The following is a 24287-nucleotide window of genomic DNA, read 5'->3' as shown; positions in this document are numbered from 1 at the left end:
CCCTTTAAGCTGGCTCCTGTTGTCTATTGACATGTCCCATTATTCTTTTAATGCTTTTTTTTTTTTTTTTGAGATGGAGTCTCACCCTGTTGCCCAGGCTGGAATGCAGTGGAGTGACCTCGGCTCACTGCAACGTTCGTCTCCCAGGTTCAAGCTATTCTCCTGCCTCAGCCTCCTGAGTAGCTGGGATTACAGATATGTGCCACCTCACCTGGCTAATTTTTGTATTTTTAGTAGGGACAGGGTTTCACCATGTTGATCAGGCTGGTCTCGAACTCCTGGCCTCAAGTGATTGGCCTGCCTCGGCCTCCCAAAGTGCTGGGATTAAGGCGTGGGCAGTGAGACAACACAGCCTAGGTAGCAGAACCACCACCCAAGGCAGGAATGGAACATACACCTTGTCCCTTTCTGAGCCCATTCCCCCAAAACTCCACTTCCAGACACTTCTAATGTGTATTGCCAGGGCAGGTATTGCTAATCAATCACGGTTTTCTCTATAATGGAACCCAGACACATTAGCCTCATAACCCTCATCTCTGGGCTCCAAGCAGCCTCTTGTATTTACGCAGAGTTAGCCCATCACCTGGAGCCTATTTGGCATTCTAGCCTTAAGGACACCTCATGGGTGACAGGACCAAGGCACAGCCCCAGTGTAAACAGACATGGGTGCAGTCAAATGGGAGGGTCCAGGTACCAGTGCTGATGGGCCAGGGTCTTCGAGGGCCTATTTGACCTAGATGAGGATCAAACTACATGTGCTACTGGGAGAAACGGTCTCTGCTGATATAGATATTGAATAAATAACAAAGGCAGAAGAGAAAAATCAAGTATGGAGTTTGAGGTTGGACTATGTAAACTACAGAATAAAGCAAAAACCAGTTATTTTAAAATAAAATAAAATATAAATAAATATTCATAGTGATGGATTATAAGCCACTGAATAAAATAGGAATGCAAGAGTCCAAACTGATAAATGATTAAATAGAGAAGAAAGAAAAGCTAATCCTCATTAGAATGCCTACTGATAAATGGTTTTTTGTTTGTTTGTTTTTGAGATGGAGTTTCCCTCTGTCACCCAGACTGAGTGCAGTGGCACAATCTTGGCTCATTGCAACCTCCACCTCCTGAGTTCAAGCGATTCTCCTGCCTCAGCCTCCCCGAGTAGCTGGGATTACAGGCACGCACCACCACGCCCAGCTAATTTTTTTTTTTTTTTTTTTTTGAGATGGAGTCTCATTCTGTCACCCAGGCTGGAGTGCAGTGGCGCCATCTCAGCTCACTGCAACCTCTGCCTCCCGGATTCATGCCATTCTCCTGCCTCAGCCTCCCGAGTAGCTGGGACTACAGGCACCTGCCACCACACCCAGCTAATTTTTTTGGTATTTTTAGTAGAGACGAGATTTCACCATGTTAGCCAGGCTGGTCTTGAACTCTTGATTTCAAGTGATCCACCTGCCTTGGCTTCCCAAAGTGTTGGGATTACAGGCATGAGCCACCACGCCTGGCCATAAGTTTTTTTTTTAAGGTGATGTATTTAGAAAAACCACCATTTAGCAAACTAAAATTAATGGATTCAAGCAAGGATCATCAACGGACACTGAAATTAATGGGTAAAAGTCTGACAAATAACAGGATATTTGTTTAATATTAAAGTACCTATTCAGAAACTACTTATTAATTAAATGGGAGAAAAAAAAGTAACCACAGTGGAGAACCAGGCAGACACCACATTAATCCACGTGATCAAAGCAGTGGTGTGCTAGAGCCCACTCCTACCAACCCAGGAAAGAGACGTTTCCTAACCTTGTGTTCCGTGATGACAGAGTCTATTTAGAAATTGGGCATGGTGGGAATATTTACAACACAGAACAGGGCAATATCTCCCCCTCCAGAGCCAGTCGAGTTCTTAAATATTTGTCAGCACCACACTGGACCAAAGTTAACTACCACCAGGCAATTCAACTTTCTGTGTCTCCTGATACTTCACACTAAGAAGAGCACAACATCATTTTTGTCATATTCTGCCCAAAATGTATGACCTCAATCTAGTGAGAAAACACGTGGTGTGGGGAGGGGGGAATACCGGACTAGATTGAGAGACATCCTACAAAATAACGGGCAAAACATCAAGGTCGGCTGGGCGCGGTGGCTCACACCTGTAATCTCAGCATTTTGGGAGGCCAAGGTGGGTGGATCACCTGAGATCAGGAGTTTGAGACCAGCCTGACCAACATGGTGAAACCACATCTCTACTAAAAATACAAAAAAATTAGCCGAGCGTGGTGTGGCGTTTCTATAGTCCTAGCTACTCGGGAGGCTGAGGCAGGAGAATTGCTTGAACCAAGGAGATGGAGGTTGCAGGGAGCCAAGATTGCGCCATTACACTCCAGCCAGGGTGACAAGAGCGAAACTTCATCTCAAAAAAAAAAAAAAAAAAGAACAAAAATCAAGGTCAAGAAAGACAAAGACGATTAGGAAGGTGTTTCAGACTAAAGGAGACTAAAGAAACAGGACAACTAAATGCAGTATATGATCCTAATTGGATGCTAGACCAGAAATTTCTTTCTTTTTTTTTTTTTTTTTGCTATTAAGGACATTATTGGGACAACTGGTCAATATGAATAAAATCTTTAGATTGAAAAACAGAATTATATCAATGTTAAGTTTCTGATTTTGAACACTGTACTATGGTTATATAAGAATGCCCCAAATGCATACAAAAGTATATGGAAGAAAAGGCATAAGTCTGCTACTGTCAGGTGGTTCGCCAAAAATATTTTTTAAAGAAAGAAACATGTTAATAAAGGAAAATGCGGGTACCAGACACACAGTTGTTTGTACTATTCTGGGGACTTTTCTGTAAGTCTGAAATTATTTAAACATTAAGTTACACGGGAAAAACCATGAACGCTACCTGATCCTCTGCCCTCATGTCTAGGTCCACATGGCTGCAGTCGGTGGGACGCCGTGAGCAAGGTGTTCTCCGAGGTCTCAAGGGGCTCCAAGGCTACGAGGTCAGAACAGAAGCGAAGGCCACGTCCACCACCGACCCACCTCCAGAGCCACAGCCACTCGGGCCTCCACAGCCCCACTCAGGTCTCACACGCAGGCGCAGGGACTAGCCACAGGTGCAGCAACGTCAGGGCTTTCCCCTGGGCGCATGTGCAGCTCGAGGCTTTGCAGGAAGCGCACCTGCGATGGCCCCACCGCCAGGTGAGCCCGGTGGGCTCCCATCGCCTCAGCCGGAGATTCCAGCTGCAGGGCGCGCACCTCCTCTGGCTAGGGCGCGTTTCCGAAGGATGGCAAGAATCCTGGCCTCTGATGGCTATCTTCTCCCCTTCCCCTCCAAGCCCAGTGTTGTGACCCTGTGCCCTCTTTCCCCTCAATTTTGGGCCCAGGAGTCAGGTACTAAGACTCAACAGTCACAGAGGGAAGTCGAGCTCCCTTGTGAAGGCAGACTTAAGCAAATGCATCTTCTTCCAAAGCCTTCCTGTTTTTCTTAATGTTGGCTTCGAAAGCCTAGTTTGTGGCCCAGGCTGCTACTGGCGAGTTTCTAGCAGGGTGCTGGAAATCTTGGCCAATACCAGCCAACCACTCCCCCAGCCCCCTGCGGTGTGTTTCTGGGCTTTCTCATTATCAGTTAGTTGGAAATTGCATCTCATTGTGTCCTGGCCTTACAACGAACACCTGTTCTGATCTACAGCCTCTTGCTGAAGGAACACCAGGAAACAGCAGGTGGTGGGGTGCGCCACAGGTACTGTGCTTCTTACGCTTAGGTTTTCTGATGAAGTCTCATTCATAGGATGAAGCCGCTGTATTTGAATTCTGGGGTGAACACAGTAAGTTGCACAGGGGACAGACTCAGGTGCTGCTAAATCTGTTGTGATTATAGTTGCTTTTGCAAGTTTCTTCATTCATCCTACGTAGACAAGCCAGGCTAGGCAAGGAATCCATTGTCTAGCATAGCAACTGGCACGCAGTAGGTGCTTGGTAAATATCTGAATGATTTCATAATGCCCTGCACATTCTGCACAGTTGGAGTGATCATTCTCCTGATACCTGTAAATCTGGAAGTATTTTTGCCTATGTTGGCACTGCCGTACTTCTTTAAAATGATACTTTAAAAAGAAAATGTGTTCTTCAAATACAGTGCTTGTGGAAGAAGTCCTGAGGTTCCCAGTGATCTCAATGCTGAGCAGTGGAAAGGAAACTGAATAACAGCATTATGATCTGTGTTTTTACTCTGTATTCATGAAATCTGATTATCATTTCCTCTCTCTATGTATTTTTTTCTTATCCCCTTCCCCTGCAAAATGAAAAAATTCTGTAGTGAAAAGTGTGAAGGAAAGACAATTGTTTCAGTTGAGCAGATAGGCTTATCAAACAAATGAAAACAAAAAAACACATAACCAGCAGTATGATGGGAGAGGAAAAACAAATTATTTTTAATGATTCACGGCAACCACATTTATATCCTATTGTTACTAGCGAAAAAAATGTCTTCAGATAACCAGTGGTCAGCAGATGAGGACGAAGGCCAATTATCCCGATTAATCAGGAAATCTAGAGACTCCCCCTTTGTCCCTATAGGTAAGTACAAGCCTTGACTGGATGCAGAAAACTGTAATAACACAATGATGCCTTACCCAGTGCCTTTGAGGATTGAAATGTTTCTTATAATTGAATTTTTTCAGATAATTGAAGCTAACCTCCTCTAAGCATGTGTTGAACTTTCAGAATAGTTCCTAGTACATGATAAGCCCCCAGTAAATGTTAGCTGTCATTTGAGGCATCAAATTTTATTCTATTTTATCCATTTGGTTAGAAGTCTACCTAAAATTATTAGTTTCTAGCCAGTCAAATGGAATAGATTGAATGCATATTAACATTTCAGTCATAACTCAGGACCATCAACAGCAGCATCAGTTTATTATATTTAAAGCCTATTAGGGACTATTGAGATGCGTATGTCTCTTTGTCTTGTAAGTAATCTAAACTTTAAGTTCTTATGTCTTCCGTTTATAGATTTTTCTGTTTCTTTCTTACTATTGGGCACATTAAAACCTTCTGCTTCTAGGCTGGGCACAGTGGCTCATGCCTGTAATCCCAGCACTTTGGGAGGCCGAGGTGGGAGGATTGCTTGAGCTCAGGAGGTGCAGGTTGCAGTGAGCCAAGATCACACCACTGCACTTCAGCCTGGGTGACATACTGAGACCCTGTCTCAAAAACAAACAAACAAACAAAAAAACAAAAACTTCCGCATCTAATGTTTTTAATGTTCTGTGGCACCAGAAGCTAGATACCCAAGCTTGAAAGAACTGTGAGTCAATTCAGAGGGAAGCTCTGAGTAAAAGCCTGGACCTATCTGAACACTTGTGAGCATGAACTTTGGAGTGGTCATTTTGGCTGCTCAGCGGCCCTCTGTGCTGGCTTCCTGGTGTGCTCCAAATGTTGAGTTTGACGGCAAAATAAATTCTGGACTAAAGAAGTGATACTATAATTAGGCTGGGCACAGTGGCTCACACCTGTAATCCCAGCACTTTGAGAGGCCGAGGCATGTGGATCACTTGAGGTCAGGAATTCAAGACCAGCCTGGCCAACATGGTGAAACCCCATCTCTACTAAAAATACAAAAAATTGGCTGGGCACTGTGGCAGGCACCTGTAATCCCAGCTACTCAGGAGGCTGAGGCACCAGAATCACTTGAACCCAGGAGGCGGAGGTTGGAGGCAGAGCGAGACTCCATCTCAAAAAATAAAAAAGAGAGATACTATAATTAGATCACCTAATAATCTAGACCCTTAGCCTCTTTATCTTTTCCCCACACATATTTAGTATGTTTACATTTTCAACAAGTATTATATGTATGTGGACTTAAAAAAAAACCACAAAACCTAAGCACCAATATTATGTTTTAAAGTCTGAGCTTTCTGTTTCTTCTCCATGGATGTATACTAAAGCCATGCCTGTTTCCTCGTGTTCATTTTGTCTGGAAACTATTAAAATAATTTACTTAAATCAGACTGACGTAAGTTCGCAAAAATATTAACTCCATAAAAACTTCTAAATAGGTATGTCAGATGTTCCCATTAAGTGTTACTGTGACTCTAGCAACTTCCTAAGTGTCATTATTCACATATCAAGAAAGAATCAAATTTTACTTTACAGTAATATTCTGTTGAGAGGTTTTAAGACTTGTAATAGCACCCATAAGAAATGGAAGCAAATAATTTAATAGTGATTTATCTTCCTTGGCATTTTTAACTAAAAAAAATGCAAAAACTCAATGCTACTTGAACAGATCACTATAATGAACAGAGATTAATTAATAAACAGAGACAAAGAGACATATGCACCACTGTGCCTGTCGTACATTAAATTATTTTTCCAGAGACATTTAGGGTGATTAAAGTGGAAAGATAAAAGTGTTTCCAGCTAAATTCAATTATAAACAAACTAGAGACACTATATGGAAAGCAGTAAAGGTTATGACTTTAATCTCTAAAAGAAACAAAACCAATTTAGGTAAGAACAGAACTTTCATTTGATTAAGGGAAGAGAGACAAGTTTTTGCTAAAAAATAAATAATGATAAAATTTGGTAGGCTGGGCACAGTGGCTCACGCCTGTAATCCCAACACTTTGGCAGGCCAAGGTGGGTGGATCACTTGAAATCAGGAGTTTGAGACCAGCCTGGCTGATGTGGTGAAACCCTGTCTCTACTAAAAATACAAAAATTAGCTGGGCATGGTGGCAGGCGCCTGTAGTCCCAGCTCCTTGGGAGGCTGAGGCGGGAGAATCACTTGAACTCAGGAAGCGGAGGTTGCAGTAAGCCAAGATTGCGCCACTGCACTCCAGCCTGGGCAACAGAGCAAGACTCCATCTTAGAAAAAGAAAAATTGGATATATATCATTGAATAATTTGTTTAGCTATTGTCATTTTAATAATATCCACTGTGTATTTTCCTGCTACAAGATGGAGGGTCCTATGCAGGTAATTTACAGAACTTTTTTATTGGTTATCTTAAGCAACTTCCATCATTATAAATACATTTACACTGTTCAAAATCATCTTACAATCACTGTTAAGGTCTCTGCATGCATTATATCTATTTAAAATATGTGTTGACGATTATTCGGCTTTGCTTGTTTCACTTAACAGCTCATATGTGCATTTCTGTGTATTAATACTCCCTATTCTTATTTATTTTTATAGCAATGGCAGTTTTTCTTCTGTTTGGGTTGTTTAGGTTTTCCTCAAACACAGTGTAGCCCTGAACATCTTTGTGTCATTTTCTTGATTTTTCTTTCGGTTATTTCCTTGGAGTAGAATTTCCAGAGTAGGAAGCTTGTTCAGTTTAATATCATTTGTCACATATTTCCAGAGTCCTTTCTAGAAGGACTTGGCCAAACTTATAGAGCTTTCAGGGTTTTACCTGTTTTCTCATGTGTCTACCATCATCATTTTGTTATTTTTTTTTTTTTTGCTGTTTTTATATCTGTAGCGCATTAGTCATTTTTATTTATTGTGGATCAGCCTATAAAATATACATGTAAATGTAATGATTTACTGATTCTTATTTCCATTTATTAAATGGATCATGAAAGAATAAATATATCCTTACCCACCCATAGACACACATATGCCAACATAGTTATTCCAAACATGCTATCCACATAAAAATTATTTGCTTTTTTTTTTTTTTTTTTTTAAAGACAGAGTTTCCCTCTGTCGCCCAGGCTGGAGTGCAATGGCACAATCCTGGCTCACTACAACCTCCACCTTCTGGGCTCAAGCGATTCTCGTGCTTCAGCTTCCTGAGTAGGCATACGCCACCATGCCTGGCTAATTTTTGTATTTTTAGTAGAGACAGGGTTTTACCATGTTGACCGGGCTGGTCTCAAACTCTTGACCTCAAGTGATCCATCAGTCTCAGCCTCCCAAAGTGCTGGGATTACAGGAATAAGCCACCATACCCAGCCTGCATTTCTTCTTTTAATCGACACTTACATTTAGATTAAAATGTGCATTTCTATATGCTAACAAGAAGCATCCGGAAACTGAAACTAAAAACATAACACCGACCAGGCGTGGTGGCTCACGCCTATAATCCCAGCACTTTGGGAGGCCGAGGTGGGCAGACCACCTGAGGTCAGGAGTTCGAGACCAGACTGGCAACATGGCAAAACGCTGTATCTACTAAAAATACAAAAATTAGCCAGGCGTGGTGGCACGCACCTGTAATCCCAGTTACTCAAGAGGCTGAGACAGGAGAATCGCTTGAACCCTGGAGGTGGGGGTTGCAGTGAGCCGAGATCACACCACTGCACTCCAGCCTGGGCAACAGAGTGAGACCCTGTCTGAAGAAAAAAAATAAAAATAAAAATGGAGAGACTACTGTATTCATGAACTGGAGGGGTGTGTGTGCGTGTGTGTGTAGTAGAGGCAGGGTTTTACCATTTTGGCCAGGCTGGTCCCGAACTTCTGACCTCAAGTGATATGCCTGCCTTGGCCTCCCAAAGTGCTGGCATTACAGGCATGAGCTACCATGCCTGATCCTGTGTTCCTGAATTGGAAGGCACTGTATATTGGTAAAGATGTCAATTCTCCCCAAGTTTACCTACAGCCTTAATGTAATTCCTGTCGAAACCCCAGCAAGGTTTTTGGTAGACATAGACAAACTTATTCTAAATCTTATATGGAAAGGCACAAGTCCTAGAAAAGCTAAAATAACCTTTTTTTTTTTTTTTTTTTTTTTTGAGATGGAGTCTTGCCCTGTCGCCCAGGCTGGACTGCAGTGGCGCTATCTCGGCTCACTGCCAGCTCTGCCTCCCGGGTTCATGCCATTCTCCTGTCTCAGCCTCTCCGAGTAGCTGGGACTACAGGTGCCCGCCACCACGCCCGGCTAATTTTTTGTATTTTTAGTAGAGACAGGGTTTCTCCGTGTTAGCCAGGATGGTCCATCTCCTGACCTCGTGATCCACCCGCCTCGGCCTCCCAAAGTTCTGGGATTACAGGCGTGAGCCACCGTGCCTGGCCTAAAATAATCTTTTTTAAAAAAAGATAAAAGTGGAAAGAATCACTCTGGCTGATATTAAGGCTTACTATATTGCTACAGTAACCAACACAATGTGGTACTGATGGAAGGTCAGATGCACAGATTAATGGGAAAGAATAGAGAACCCAAAAAATAGGCTGGGCACAGTGGCTTACGCCTGTAATCCCAGCACTTCAGGAGGCTGTGGCGGGCGGATCACTTGGGGCCAGGAGTTCAAGGCCAGCCCGGCCAACATAGCGAGACATCATCTCTACTAAAAATACAAAAGTTGGCCAGGTGTGGTGGCGCATGCCTGTAATCCCAGCTACTAGGGAGGCTGAGGCACGAGAATCACTTGAACCCGAGAGGCAGAGGTTGCAGTGAGCTGAGATCGTGCCACTGCACTCCAGCCTGGGTGACAGAGCGAGACTCTGTCTCAAAAGAAAAACAAACAAAAAAAAGACGCACACTTTTACTGTGCAAATGTTTTCTTACTGTGCATTTTGTCCTTGTCATATTCTATTACGTCTACCATATCCTCTTTTTTATTTTTTTCTTGAGATGGAGTTTTGCTCTTGCTGCGCAGGCTGGAGTGCAATGGTGCAATCTCAGCTCACCACAACCTCTGCCTCCTGGGTTCAAGCGATTCTCCTGCCTCAGCCTCCTGAGTAGCTGGGGTTACAGGCATGTGCCACCACGCCTGGCTAATTTTGTGTTTTTAGTAGAGACGGGGATTTCTCCATGTTGGTCAGTCTGGTCTCAAACTCCTGACCTCAGGTGATCCGCCTGCCTTGGCTTCCCAAAGTGCTGGGATAATAGGCGTGAGCCACTGCGCCCGGCCCCGTATCCTCTTATAGATGTTATAAATACACTATTCTATTTTCTTCAGTTTTTATTGTTGTATTTTTGTTTTGTTTTGCATTTACTCTTACTTATCAAAAAATTTTTTTCAGGGTTTAGTGTGAAATACAAATCCAAGTTAGTTCTTCTCTATACCAATAAGTTATACTTATGGCATTTATTAAATTATTCCAGTATCTGGGTTTATTTTTGTTGTTGTTGGTTTTGTTTGTTTTTTGTTTTTTAAAACAAAGTCTTGCTCTGTCACCCAAGCTGGAGTGCAGTACCGTGATCTCAGCTCACTGCAACCTCCACCTCCTGGGTTCAAGTGATTCCCCTGCCTCAGCCTCCCGAGTAGCTGGGATTACAGGCGTGCACCACCGTGCCCGGCTAATTTTTTTGTATTTTTAGTAGAAATGGAGTTTCACCATGTTGGCCAGGCTGGTCTCGAACTCCTGACCTCAAGTGATCCACCCGCCTCAACCTCCCAAAGTGCTGGGATTACAGGCGTGAGCCACCGCACCTGGCCCAGTATCTGTTATCTGGCTATTTTTGTTTTGTCATGGATTAAGTTCTCAGTGTTTTAAATCTTTTTCTAGAATCTTTCCTATTTAGTTGATGAGTTCTTTGTTTCAGAGCCAGTTACATAGAATCTTGGTTGTCACAGCAGTCTATTCACCCCTCAACATTTGTAGGAAATACAGAAATATTTGTATGGGCTTCTGAACTTTTCTAGAATCACAGTTCTTGCCAGAGTTATGCTTCTCGTGCATATATTCATACATTTTCATCTCTCATTAAAGTTTACTATTTCACTTTATCTAGAAGGACAAATTTTTTCTCACTCTACTGGGTTTACTCCTTACTTGGTAACAGGAAGCAAAGAGTAAAGCCAAACACTCAAAAGCTGTGGGCACCGAGATGCTGGGTTAGTTCACTTAACTGGCTAAGTGACTTGCCACAGGTAACAACCTTGTAGCACGCCCAGTTTGAAATCATTCCTCAGGAAATTACGAATGACTAGACAAGTTACTACACTATATGGTTCTAATTTTTCTGGGAAGAGTCAAAACTGCAAATACTGGACTCAAGAATATTAAGGGCTCATTTTAAAGTCTGGTAGATCAAATCCAGCTTGGTTCTTTGAAAAATGTTCTTTGCTGGAGTCTTGCCTGCTTATCTTTCAGGTTCTTATCCTGTAGACACTCTTTCATTTAACTCTCTAAGCACTTGAAAATTCTTGCCTGCTGTGTATTTAACCCATATATGTTTTTTTTCTAGAGACAGCGTCTCACTCTGTCACCCAGGCTGGAGTGCAGTGGTGCAATCATAGCTCACTGAAGCCTTGAACTCCTAGGCTCAAGGGATCCTCCTGCCTCAGCCTCCTGAGTAGCTGGGACTACAGACGTATATCACCATGCGTGGCTAATTTTTTATTTTTTGTAGAGATGGGGTCTTGCTATGTTGCCCAGGCTGTTTTCAAACTCCTGGTCTCACACGATGCTCCTGCCTCAGCCTTCCAAATAACCCATACTTTTAAAATTCACAGGTATAGCAGGCTTTGTGACTGTGGTGTCCTATGGCCTTTACAAGTTAAAGTACAGAAGAGATCAGAAAATGTCAATTCATCTTATTCACATGAGAGTTGCTGCCCAAGGATTTGTTGTCGGAGCTGTGACTCTAGGTAACCTGCTTAATTTGTATCTTATGTTCAGCTGTCTTTGAGAGTACACTTATTTATTTTATTCATTCATAGTAGATAAATATTGGGTCACAATGATGTAATGAGAGAGGGGTAGGAAAGACTGATCTTCCCTTAGTTGAGGTTGTGGCCCAGTTGTGCACTTAATTTTTTATTATTGCAGCTGACAAAAACTGACAAAACCTATGGTACAAAACTAGGGCAATGGGCTGTTCTTCTCTTTAGTGAAGGGAGTGGTGACTAGTTCCTATCCTATAACTCAAGAGCAGCAGTTATGGATAGATCACAGCCTAAATTGTGGCTGTGATCCCCAACTCATGGCTGACAGCAGCGGTCATATTTCCCAGCCTATCTGAACAGCAAATGTAGTTATTAGTTTAGGAAGAAGACATTTTTAGAGTCCACAAATCTCAACTGCCTTCTTCTTTCCTTCCAAGTTTCAGCAATAGGCAAATCTTTTTTTATTAGTCCATAAATTAAGCAAGACCTACCAGTCAAATCCAAAGAAAAGGTATAAAATTGTCTTCATTAATTCAGGTTATACCCACAGCTAAATCAGATAGTTCTAACAAGAAGTCCATTTTAGGACCTAAATTAATCTAAATTTGTTTGGTTTACATTAATGAGAACAGGTCACAATATTCTTAGGTCTCCTTCATGATGTGCAGAGTGGAGTCATCCTGCGTAGATTGGAGATTATAGAATTACGGGCATGGGGCTTGCAAGGAAAGTTATGTGGTAATAATCTTATTACTGTGAGTTGTAATGTGCTCCAAATACAGGAAGCCTTACTACAAAGTTACAGTCCTCATTTTCATCATTCAGCAAACATTTATTGAATGCCTGCTATGTGCCAGACATTGTTTAGAAATATGACTCAGTCCCTACCCTTAAGCTAGTCTCCTTAGGAAGACAAACCAAGAAAGAAAGAAGACAATATAAAGTTATAGATGCCATGATAGAAATAGCACAGGCTGACTGGGCGCAGTGGCTTACACCTGTGATCCCATCACTTTGGGAGGCTGAGGCGGGCAGATCACCTGAGGTAAGGAGTTCGATACCAACCTGGCCAACATGGCAAAACTCCGTCTCTACTAAAAAAAAAATACACACACACACACACACACACACACACACACACACACACACATAGCTGGGTGTGGTGGCACATGCCTGTAATCTCAGCTACCTGGGGGAGGCTGAGGTGGAGAATCGCTTGAATCTGGGAGGTGGAGGTTGCAGTGAGCTGAGCTAATGCCATTGCACTCCAGCCTGGGCAACAAGAGTGAAACTCCATCTAAAAAAAGCCAGGTGCAGTGGCTCATGCCTGTAATCCCAGCACTTTGGGAGGCCAAGGCAGGAGGATCACTTGAGGTCAGGAGTTCGAGAGCAGCCTGGCCAACATGGTGAAACCCCGTCTCTACTAAAAATACAAAAATTAGCCAGGTGTGGTGGCATGTGCCTGTAGTCACAGCTACTTGGGAGGCTGAGGCAGGAGAATCACTTGAACCTGGGAGGCAGAGGTTGCAGTGAGTCGAAATCATGCCATTGCACTCCAGCCTGGGCATCAGAGCAAGACTCCATCTCAAAAAAAGAAAAAAAAATTTTTGTGCTATGGAAGCACAAACACAAGGGAGTGGTATTTAACTAGGGCTGGGAGGCCAGAGGAGCCTTCTTTAAGGATGTAAACCATGTACTGAACCAAGAATAAGGAGGAATTAACTAAGCAGAGAAGGACCTCAGGATTCTAGGCAGAGGAAAAAACAAAGGCACAGAAGCATGGCATGTAAGTGGAACTCTACATAGCTTGGTAGGCGAATCAGTGTTTGATGAGAAAAGCAAAACTACTAGTAGTTTGAGGGATTTATTACAGGTATTTGAACTTATATAATTATGAGGCTCTTGCTTATGAATCTGGAACTTGAGCCTGAAGTGAGCAGGGAAAGGAATTAGAAAAGAAAGGAAAGTAGGCCAGGCATGGTGGCTCACACCTGTAATCCCAGCACTTTGGGAGGCCAAGGCAGGGGTATCACTTGAGGTCAGGAGTTTGAGACCAGCCTGGCCAACATGGTGAAACCCCATCTCTACTTAAAATACAAAAATTAGCTGGGAGTAGTGGTGCATGCCTGTAATCCCAGCTACTCAGGAGACTGAAGCAGGAGAACTGCTTGAACCTGGGAAGCGGAGGCTGCAGTGAACCAAGACCAGGCCACTGCACTCCAGCCTGGGTGAAAGGGCAAGACTCCATCTCAAAAAAAAAAAAAAGAAAAGAAAGTAGAAGCAAGGAAAATCCAGAACCTGCAAAGATGAGCTAGAACAATACACAGGACAGACTGGAACCCTTGTGGGTTTTCAGCCATCTCCAAGCCTCCACATTCACTGATAGAGATGAAATATAGAAAATGCCAATGCCTTTCATCCTGGAGCTAAACATGGAGCTGGCAAAGGGGTCAGAGAAGGTGAAGGAGAAAATTCAGCAGGAGCCACAGTGGCTGTGCTCATGATTGCTGACCCCTGCCAATAAAGTGAGCCAGCAGAGAAGCAAAACTGTACTGCAACAGTGTCTTCCAGACATAAGAAGAATTCGAGTGCTGCATAATTTCCACCTTCTAAATCTCATGCAGGATGTCTCTTTTGCACCAACCCTGGTAATAAAAGGAAATGAATTCTGGAGAATGCAGTTACAGGCTGCTTCAACTGACATAATACAAGCCTACCACTACCCAGCCCTTGCCATCTTGACATCCATATATACCTCTTTTAATCAACCTTAACTTCCAAATAAAGACAGTGTCAAAATCAGCCACCCCTTGTATATCCAAAAGCATGCTAGTTCTCTCCCAAAAGAGGATACAGAATCCCTTCATACATCTTTGGATGATGATGATTCCTCTTTGAGCTGAATCACATTCCCCTTTGATATCCTGTGACTTAAATCCTGAGATATAAGGTTGAATCCTATTAACACTTCTTATGTTGGATGATAGGTAAATGGAAGTTGGGAATAGAAAAAAATTTGGCTAATCTATACACAAATGCATTCACATCAAAATAAGGAAGAAACACTCCTAAATATCATAGTCTGTTTCTGCAGTTGATCAGATGGTCATAGCTAGTATTATATCTATAGTCATCCACTACACATTTCATATCACCTTTGCTTTCAGCAAGTACCTTGGCTACTCATGGTTATTTGACTGGTGGGGTGACCCAAACCTTCATTCCTTCATGCCTAACCTGGATTATTAGGCATCCTGCCTGTGTTGGATTTCGTTTTCCATTGTCTTTAATTACAGAACATGGGAGTACCAAAAAGTGCCCTAAAAGATATAATACATTCCAATTTACCCTTGATATTCAGATCAAATTAATATAATGAACTAAAGTGATGTCCTGTATAATGAAGAGATGATCAGGGTTCCTGCAGACTAGAGTATGACATAGGGCTGGAGAGTTCACACAGCCCTGAGATTAGGCAGTGAAAGCATACTGTGGGCCCTACCAGGTGAAAGCAAATGCTTCTGATTATCTTTAGTAAAAGACACACAGAAAAAAGCACTCAACCAGATTACCAGCTGCATACCAAAAAGCGAATGTTATGTCGATTTGCTCCAGCAACAAAACCACATCTGGATAGCAGAGTGACTGCCTGATTAAGTTTATAGGAACAGAATCATTCTCCAAGATCCATCTGTCTTCTGCCAAATAGGTAAACTAAATGGGGATGTTTTAGGAATCACCACTCTGGTGTCTTTTTTCAAAATCTTTTTGTAGAGACAGGGTCTCAATACGTTGCCCAAGCTCAAACTCCTGACCTCAAGCAATCCTCCTGCCTTGGCCTCCCAAAGTGTTGGGATTACAGGCGTGACCCATTGCACCTAGCCACTCTGGCATCTTTGGAGTCCTTGATGATGGCACTAGTCTCTACAATCCCTCTAGGAATAGAGTAATGCTTTTGTTTTACGTTCGTGGGTTTTGTTTTTGTTTTTTGAGACAGGATCTTGCTCTGTCACCCAAGTTGGAGTGTAGTGGCATGATCATGGCTCACTACAGCCCCAAATTCCTGGGTTCAAGCAATCCACCCACCTCAGCCTCTTGAGTAGCTGGGACTACACATGTGCACCACCATGCCTGGCTAACTTTTAATTTTTTTTTGTAGAGATGAAGTCTTGCTACATTGCCCAGGCTGGTCTTCACCTCATGGGCTCAAGCAATCTTCCCACCTCAGCCTCCCAAAGTGCTGGGATTACAGATGTCAGCCACCATGCCCAGCCACTGGTTTACTATTTTTCCTTCCACTTGGTATTTCCTACTGTAATAGCCCTTACTTTGCAGGTCAGGGGACCAGTGTAAGAATTCTGACAGTTGATGAGTATGTCTATTCCAATTACACATTCCAGAACTGAGGAATAACAGAGAGTGGGTTCAGGGACCCACCAGGCTTGACTATGAAACAGACCCACAGCAAAACTCCATTGACCACCTGACCTCCATAAACCCCTACTTTGACTGGCAGGCCACACTAGTTCTACCAAAGTAGGGATTAGTGTCAATTCAGAACCAGGATTCACAAATCCCCCATAAACGTGATTCTTTTCCCTTCCTTGGTGAACAGGTCCCCTGGTAGAGCACAGGTCCCCTTTGGGGAAGGCTAGAAGGAAGACTTATAGTATATATATTTTTGTCTGTTGAACAGGGTCTTTCCTTAAGGGGATCTGGCTCCCTCTTCATTCAAGGGATTTCTGGGCCTGTGAAAATGACTCAATTCTAGGAATTGGTCAAGGAGCCCTGGCTCTTTATTGTGGTGATTCAAGGTTAGACTTTTGTTCACCAAACCTAGAGCTTTTCTGCTTCTGCCAATAAGTTTCAGTTCCAGGGATACCATAATCAGTCAGCCAATGCCAAAGATCTCTGTGGCTTACTTAGACTATTCTGATGACCACTTAGACTTTGCTGCCCATCACATCATGCTTTCCTTGTCTTTGTCAATCAGATGCTACCACCTGACCCCCATAGCCTCAGGATCCCATCATCCCCATTGAATTTAGGGAGCCCAGCAGTTCGCACTGTCATTTCTGGCATACAGAGAACAGTCACCACAGGACTCTTGCCAGGGCTACCCTGAGAAATGTCTTTCTCACAAGCTTAGTTTAGGGAGTGGGTAAGTAGGATAAATTTGCTCTAACATACCAATCTCCCTAATCCTTTGGATACCTACCTCTGTGGCAGTTTCTGAACCTCAGCACTACTGACATTTTGGGCTGGATTATTCTTTATTGTGGAGGATTGTCCCATGCATTGCAAGATGCTTAGCAGCATCCCTGGTTTCCACCCACGAGATGCCCATAGAATTTCCCTCACCTCCACACCCTCAGTTGTGACAACCAAAAACATCTTCAGACACTACCAGATTTCCCTGGGGAACAAAACTGCCCCTGGTTGAGAACCATTACTCTACCAAGGAAGTTCTGGCATTTCAATTTCATTTAGTGGAGATTACCTTTTGGTCCAAGTTTCAGTCATTCTCAGACAGGATGGAAGGACTGCTTCTATTGGCAAAGGAGTCTCACTAAAATGTAAGTGTCCAAAGACCCATTTCCTTTACATCTGCCACATCTTCCCAATTTTCAGTGTCCCACTCCTTCTAAAGCAATGCTTTAACTTTAACATAAGTGACTTTGTGAGGTTGGGGATTGAATTTGTATTGTGATGAGCCACTCACAGGATTCGGGAGGCCAAGGTGGGTGGATCACTTGAGGTCGGGAGTTTGAGACCAGCCTGGCCAACATGGTGAAACCCCATCTCTGCTAAAAATCCAAAAATTAGCCAGGCGTGGTGGCACGTGCCTATAATCCCAGCTACTCGGGAGGCTGAGGCAGAATCACTTGAACCCAGGAGGCAGAGGTTGCAGTAAGCCAAGATCACACCACTGCACTTCAGCTTGGGTGACAGAGCGAGACTCAGTCTCAAAAAAAAAAAAAAAGAAAGAGAAATAGGGTCTTGCTCTGTCACCCAGGCTGGAGTGCAGTGGTGTGATCATGGCTCACTGCAGCCTCAAACTCCTGGGCTCAAGATATCCTCCTGCCTCTTCTGGGCTTAAGAGATCCTCCTGCCTGCCTCATTCCCACATAGCTGGGACTACAGGTAGCATCATCATGTCTGGCTAATTTTAAATTTTTTTGTAGAGGTGGGATCCCCCTATGTTGCCCGGGCAAGTCTCAAATTCCTGGGCTCAAATGGTCCACTTACCTCAGCCTCTCAAAGTGCTGGGATTACGGGCATGAGCTACCGGGCCCGGCCTTTATTTTTTGTAGAAATGAGGGTCTCACTTCATTGCCCAAGCTGGTCTCGAACTCCTGACCTCAAGCGAACTCCCACCTCAGCTTCGCAAAGTGCTGGGATGACAGGCATAAGCCACCACACCTGGCCTAATGGGTGATAATTTAAGAAACTATTTTGCTATTACATGCCATGGACTGTTAGCATCCTCTTTATAACTGAAAACATGGCCATTAATGCCTTTAAATCTAAACAGATCAGGGAACCAATTCCGGATAACCCAGAACCACTTCAGAGAAACTATCATGCTGATTCTGTTCCTCTGGAAGCACTTCTAATTCCAAACTGTATCAGTCAAGATTCAGACAAGCAAAACTACCAGTAGTGATATATAAAAAGCAATTTAGGCCGGTTGTATTGGGAATCCGAGGCAGGAGAATCACTTGAGCCCAGGAGTTTGAGACCACTCTGGGTAACATGGTGAATACCCTGTCTCTACAAAAAGTTAAAAGTTAGCCAGGCAAGCTGCATGCACCTGTGGTGCCAGCTACTCGGGAGGCTGAGATAAGAGGATGGCTTGAGCCCAGGAGATCGAGGCTGCAGTGAGCCTTGCTCAAGCCACTGCACTCCAGCCTTGGCCACAGAGTGAGGCATTGTCTCAAATAATAATAATAAGAGGGAGTAGTAGGAGGAGGAGGAGGAGGAAAAAGGGGAGGAGGAGGAGAATGAGGAGGAGGAGAAGAAGGGATTTATTACAGAGATATGACCTTAAAACATTTTTGGAGTTGGCTAAACAGTTTATGCGAAGCTGTTGCTTATGTTTCTAATACTGGGGACTGAAGTCAGTAAGGCAGCAGTTGGGAAGGAAAAATAAACTGGAATCTGCAAGGATGAGCTAGAACCCAAAAAGACAGATGAGAACTTGAGTCAGACTCACTGCCTCCCAACTTACCATAATCTCCACTCCAGTTCCACCGATTCTTTTTTTTGGGAGACAGGGTCTTGCTCTGTCATCCGGGCTGGAGTGCAGTGGCGTGATCATGGTTCACAGCAACCTCGAACTCCTGGGCTCAAGTGATCCTCCCACCTCAGCTTCCCTAGTAGCTGGGACTACAGGCATGTGCCACCATGCCCAGCTAATTTTTGTTTGTTTTGAGATGGAGTCTCACTCTGTCGCCCAGGCTGGAGTGCAATCTCAGCTCACTGCAACCTCCACCTCTCAGGTTCAAGCAATTCTCCTCACTTAGCCTCCCGAGTAGCTGGGATTACAGGCACCCGCCACCACACCTGGCTAATTTTTGTATTTTTAGTAGAGATGGGGTTTCGCCATATTGGCCAGGCTGGTCTCAAACTCCTGACCTCAAGTGATCCACCCGCCTTGGCCTCCCAAAGTGCTGGGATTACAGGCATGAGCCACCACGTGTGGCCCTAATTTTTTTATTTTTTTGTAGAAATGGGTCTCACTATTTTGACTAGGCTGGTCTCTAACTCCTGGCCTCAAGTGATCCTCCTCCCTTGGCCTTCCAAAGTGGTGGGATTACAGGCATGAGCCCTCACCACACACCTGCATTTATATTATCTATAAATAAACACACAGTTTAGCTGGGCACGGTGGCTCACGCCTATTATCCTAGCACTTTGGGAGGCCGAGGCGGGTGGATCACCTGAGGTCAGAAGTTCGAGACCAGCCTGGCCAACATGGTGAAAACCCATCTCTACTAAAAATACAAAATTAGCTGGGTGTGGTGGCACATGCCTATAGTCCCAGCTACTAGGGAGGCTGAGACAGGAGAATTTCTTGAATCTGGGAGGCGGAGGCTGCAGTGAGCCAAGATCGCCCCACTGCACTCCAGCCTGGGCAAGACAGAGAGACTCCATCTCAAAAAAATGAAATAATAAATAAATCCACATTTTGAGAGGCATGCTCAACATATTTACTTAGGTAAATCTGGAAAGTTCGGAGACCACCTACCTGTGCCATGTAGAAATCTCGTACTTAAGGCCAGGCACAGTGGCTCATGCCTGTAATCCCAGCACTTTGGGAGGCCAAGGCAGGCAGACCACCTGAGGTCAGGAGTACAAGACCAGCCTGGCCAACATGGCGAAACCCCATCTGTACTAAAAATACAAAAATTAGCTGGGCATGGTGGTGGGTGCCTGTAATCCCAGCTACTCGGGAGGCTGAGGCAGGAGAATCGCTTGAACCTGGGAAGCAGAGGTTTCAGTGAGCTGAGATCACACCATTGTACCACTCCAGCCTGGGTGACAAGAGCGAGACTCCGTCTCAAAAAAAAAAAAAAAAAAAAAGTCATACGTACAATAATGAATATATGGGTTTCACACTCAGAAGAGGGATCTAATTTCAAGATCTGATGCCTTGATAACTGAGACAGGTATGGGCTGGTGGTGGTGGTATGTGAGTTGTAGTTTAAATCTATGACTCCCTAACTTGCTTTTGGATGTAAGCATTTGCTGACATCCTTGGAACTCACTAAAGCAGCTCCTCTCTTCCTTACCCTATTCTTCCTGGCTACTTCCCCCTTTCTGCATGAAGCCATACATATCATCTGTCTAAACTCACAGGCAATTCACCCACCAGATCATAAATCCCTAGAAGCAGGAATTAGATCCACTCACCATTTGTTTTCCTCGGGATACTGAGTACAAGTAGAGACTGAATAAATGTTTGCTAATTGAGATGACTACTATTTTTATCTTAACATCTGGTCAAATTTGCCCACTTTCCTAACATTTCACCAGTATTTTGGTGGCACTATAACATCATAAATTTAAGTTGATATTGATTTGAAAGGGCTCCTAGAGTTTTGTTTTTTGTTTTTTTCTAGAGTCACTCGTATGATCCAAACCAAAAACTAATAAGAAGGAGGGCCTTTGTTTGTTTCTGTTTAAATTGTGGGCTAGTTTCATAAAAATACAACAAGTGGAAGAAATTCAGTGTTTGTTTCCCATGGATACTCAATTGATATACATCCTTCTTTTTCTAGGTGTTCTCTATTCTATGTATAAGGATCACATTAGACCTCGATTCTTCAGTGAGTCCAAAAAATGAAGCTACACTCTAGAAGCAAGAAAGACAAGAAGCTTCTGAAAACTATTTATTATGAAGAGTAAATGTTCAATACATAGCAAATTTTACTACAGAAGTGTCACAGAATGCTCATAGCCTTTGTATTTCAAGTCTCAATGTTTTAAGAAGTTGATTTCCAGATCAACAATCATAAACAGTCAACTCAGAAATATCCTGTGTTGATGTCTTTCAGAACCTAGGGCATGATTTTCTGACTTAATTTTTTCAAATTTTGTAGTTAGTGGCAGCAAATAATCTGCCACTAATCTGTCAAACTAATGATAATCTGCCAAACCAATCTGAAAAATTAATAATTATATAATGGTTACTGAAGACTTCTCTTTTCTTTCTTTCTTTTTTTTTTTTTTTTTTTTTGAGATGGAGTCTTAACTCTGTTGCCCAGGCTGGAGAGCAGTGGTATAATCTCAGCTCACCGCAACCTCTGCCTCTCAGGTTCAAGTGATTCTCCTGACTCAGCCTCCCAAGTAGCTGGGATTACAAGCGCCCACCATCACGCCCAGCTAATTTTTGTATTTTTAGTAGAGATGGGGTTTCACCATGTTGGCCAGGCTGGTCTCGAACTCCTGACCTCAGGTGATTCACCCGCCTTGGCCTCCCAAAGTGCTGGGATTACAGGCGTGAGCCACTGTGCCCAGCCACAGACTTTTCTATAACCATGTTAAATGTAACACCCTATTCATGACTTAATTCTCCCTAAATAGGGCAAAGTAATTACTGTTTCATAAACTCCTTTTTAGAATGGGTAATAATTACATCAGAGAATGGTCATGTTGTTACATAAAGTTGGTTCACCACTTTACATCTCATTCTTATAAAGAAACTTGACTATTTTACCGCAAACACATGGTTTAACATTTAATTATTTGTTTATTCACTTTTAGACTTTAAAGTATTTCTAGGAATACAAAGGTAAACTACAAACAAATTTCTTTTTCCTGAGATGGCAAAAAGAATTTAGTCCAGAAGTGCTATTGCTAATGTGGTACGACACTGTAGAAAACACAAGAAACCAAAGCTGATGTTAAAGGTTAAGTATACCTGTGGCCTTGAACTCCTCTCTAACTGCCCTCAGGGTCTAAAAAATTAACTAGGCTTTGCTGAAGACATAACTGCCTTGACTTAAGCTTAATCCCAAAGACTCCAAGCCTAGGAGAGAAAAAAATAGTCACTGAAATAAAATCAAGAATATATGCAATGTAAGATGATTTCTGGTGGGTACTTCCTTTTCCTCAGTGTTTCCTGTAATGGAGGTTTACAGTGACAAGCAGGTGAAGTCCAGTATTTGGGGACAAGAAAGATGTTAGAATATATGAAAATATGTCTGCATTCTGGCTAATAACCTACTGTTCTGTGTATTATATACATTTTTCCCCATTGGGACAGATAATTATTTTAAAAGTTGTCAACTGTATCTATCATGAAGCTCTTCTAGTGCTACCAACAAGTACATATTTTGGTCAACACTGTCCTCTTTGGAAAATAGGCAAGGAAAGAATCCAACTGCTTTATTCCATTAGAGTAAATATTCCAGCAGCTGGATCTAATATGTTCCATTAAGGTCAAGAAAACTGAGGACAGCTGGCATGGAAATAAGTCATCCTTTCATGTTGGTTGTGCAATGAAAAGTATTTCTAACCAGGCTACTGGAAATATTCTACCTTCTCAATATGTACTCAGCACTAAAAATAGATTAAGAGTTTAATTAGAAACTAGCTTTTCTTGCAAAACCCAATTAAGTTCCACAATTTTGTAATCTTACTCTGAGAGAGCTAAAGTAATATATTTGTTGCTTGAAAAAAGCAATGCAAAGTATTCATTTGTTAAGAGTATCTATGCATGAGAACCTACAAACTATGTTTAAATTAAAATGTAAAAGCATTTCCTGGAACCAGAACAGGAGCACTTAGAAGGAAAGTGGTCACAATCGAATTACTCAGTCTTACTTGTAGCCATTGCCATGTTCTGGGGTGGTTCCAAGATGGCCGAATAGGAACAGCTCCAGTCTACAGCTCCCAGCACGAGCGACGCAGAAGACAAGTGATTTCTCCATTTCCAACTGAGGTACTGGGTTTATCTCACTGGGGATTGTCAGACAGTGGGTGCAGGACAGTGGGTGCAGTGCACAGAGCGTGAGCCGAAGCAGGGCGAGGCATCACCTCACCCAGGAACTGCAAGGGGTCAGGGAATTCCCTTTCCTAGCCAAGGGAAGGGGGGACAAACGACACCTGGAAAATCGGGTCACTCCCACCCTAATGCTGCACTTTTCTGACAGTCTTAGCAAACAGCACACCAGGAGATTATATCCCGTGCCTGGCTCAGAGGGTCCTATGCCCACGGAGCCTCACTGATTGCTAGCACAGCAGTCTGAGATCAAACTGCAACGTGCCAGTGAGGCTGGGGGAGGGGAGCCCGCCACTGCCAAGGCTTGAGTAGGTAAACAAAGCAGCGGGAAGCTCCAACTGGGTGGAGCTCACCGCAGCTCAAGGAGGCCTGCCTGCCTCTGTAGACTCCATCTCTGGGGGCAGGGCATAGCCGAACAAAAGGCAGCAGAAACCTCTGCAGACTTAAATGTCCTTGTCTGACAGCTTGGAAGAGAGCAGTGGTTCTCCCAGCACGGAGCTTGAGATCTGAGAACGGACAGACTGCCTCCTCAAGTGGGTCCCTGACCCCTGAGTAGCCTAACTGGGAGGCACCCCCCAGTAGGGGCAGATTGACACCTCACACAGCTGGGTACCTCTCTGAGATGAAACTTCCAGAGGAATGATCAGGCAGCAACATTTGCTGTTCACCAATATTCGCTGTTCTGCAGCCTCCACTGCTGATACCCAGGCAAACAGGGTCTGGAGTGGACCTCCAGCAAACTCCAACAGACCTGCAGCTGAGGGTCCTGACTGTTAGAAGAAAAACTAACAGAAAGGACATCCACACCAAAACCCCATCTGTACGTCACCATCATCAAAACCAAAGGTAGATAAAACCACAAAGATGGGGAAAAAACAGAGCAGAAAAACTGAAAATTCTAAAAATCAGAGCACCTCTCCTTCCTCCAAAGGAACGCAGCTCCTCACCAGTAATGGGACAAAGCTGGACGGAGAATGACTTTGACGAGTTGAGAGAAGAAGGCTACAGACGATCAAATTTCTCCGAGCTAAAGGAGGAAGTTCGAACCCAATGCAAAGAAGTTAAAAACCTTGAAAAAAGATTAGACGAATGGCTAACTAGAATAACCAATGCAGATAAGTCCTTAAAGGACCTGATGGAGCTGAAAACCATGGCACGAGAACTACGTGACGAATGCACAAGCTTCAGTAGCCAATTCG

At 43.4% G+C, this 24287-nt stretch overlaps 1 protein-coding gene across 1 annotated transcript; it reads left to right on the top strand.

Moving 5' to 3' along the window:
• The first annotated feature begins 3041 nt into the window (after positions 1-3041).
• Positions 3042-22978, top strand: HIGD1C (HIG1 hypoxia inducible domain family member 1C). The gene is made up of 5 exons (XM_032144427.2): positions 3042-3213; positions 3704-3754; positions 4489-4590; positions 11427-11561; positions 20864-22978. Exons 3-5 carry the CDS (start codon positions 4497-4499, stop codon positions 20926-20928), a joined length of 294 nt encoding a protein of 97 aa, XP_032000318.1. The 5' UTR covers positions 3042-3213; positions 3704-3754; positions 4489-4496; the 3' UTR covers positions 20929-22978.
• The last annotated feature ends 1309 nt before the right edge of the window (positions 22979-24287 follow it).

Source organism: Hylobates moloch, unplaced genomic scaffold, assembly GCF_009828535.3.
Source record: "Hylobates moloch isolate HMO894 unplaced genomic scaffold, HMol_V3 SCAFFOLD_22, whole genome shotgun sequence".
NCBI lineage: Eukaryota > Metazoa > Chordata > Mammalia > Primates > Hylobatidae > Hylobates > Hylobates moloch.
This window is presented reverse-complemented; position numbering and strand designations above follow the sequence as displayed.

Coding starts and splice junctions, on each gene's coding strand:
- HIGD1C (XM_032144427.2), top strand. CDS start 4,497: ATGTCTTCAGATAACCAGTGGTCAGCAGATGAGGACGAAGGCCAATTA. Junction 4,591..11,426: donor CTCCCCCTTTGTCCCTATAG/GTAAGTACAAGC, acceptor TAAAATTCACAG/GTATAGCAGGCTTTGTGACT. Junction 11,562..20,863: donor TGTCGGAGCTGTGACTCTAG/GTAACCTGCTTA, acceptor TTCTTTTTCTAG/GTGTTCTCTATTCTATGTAT.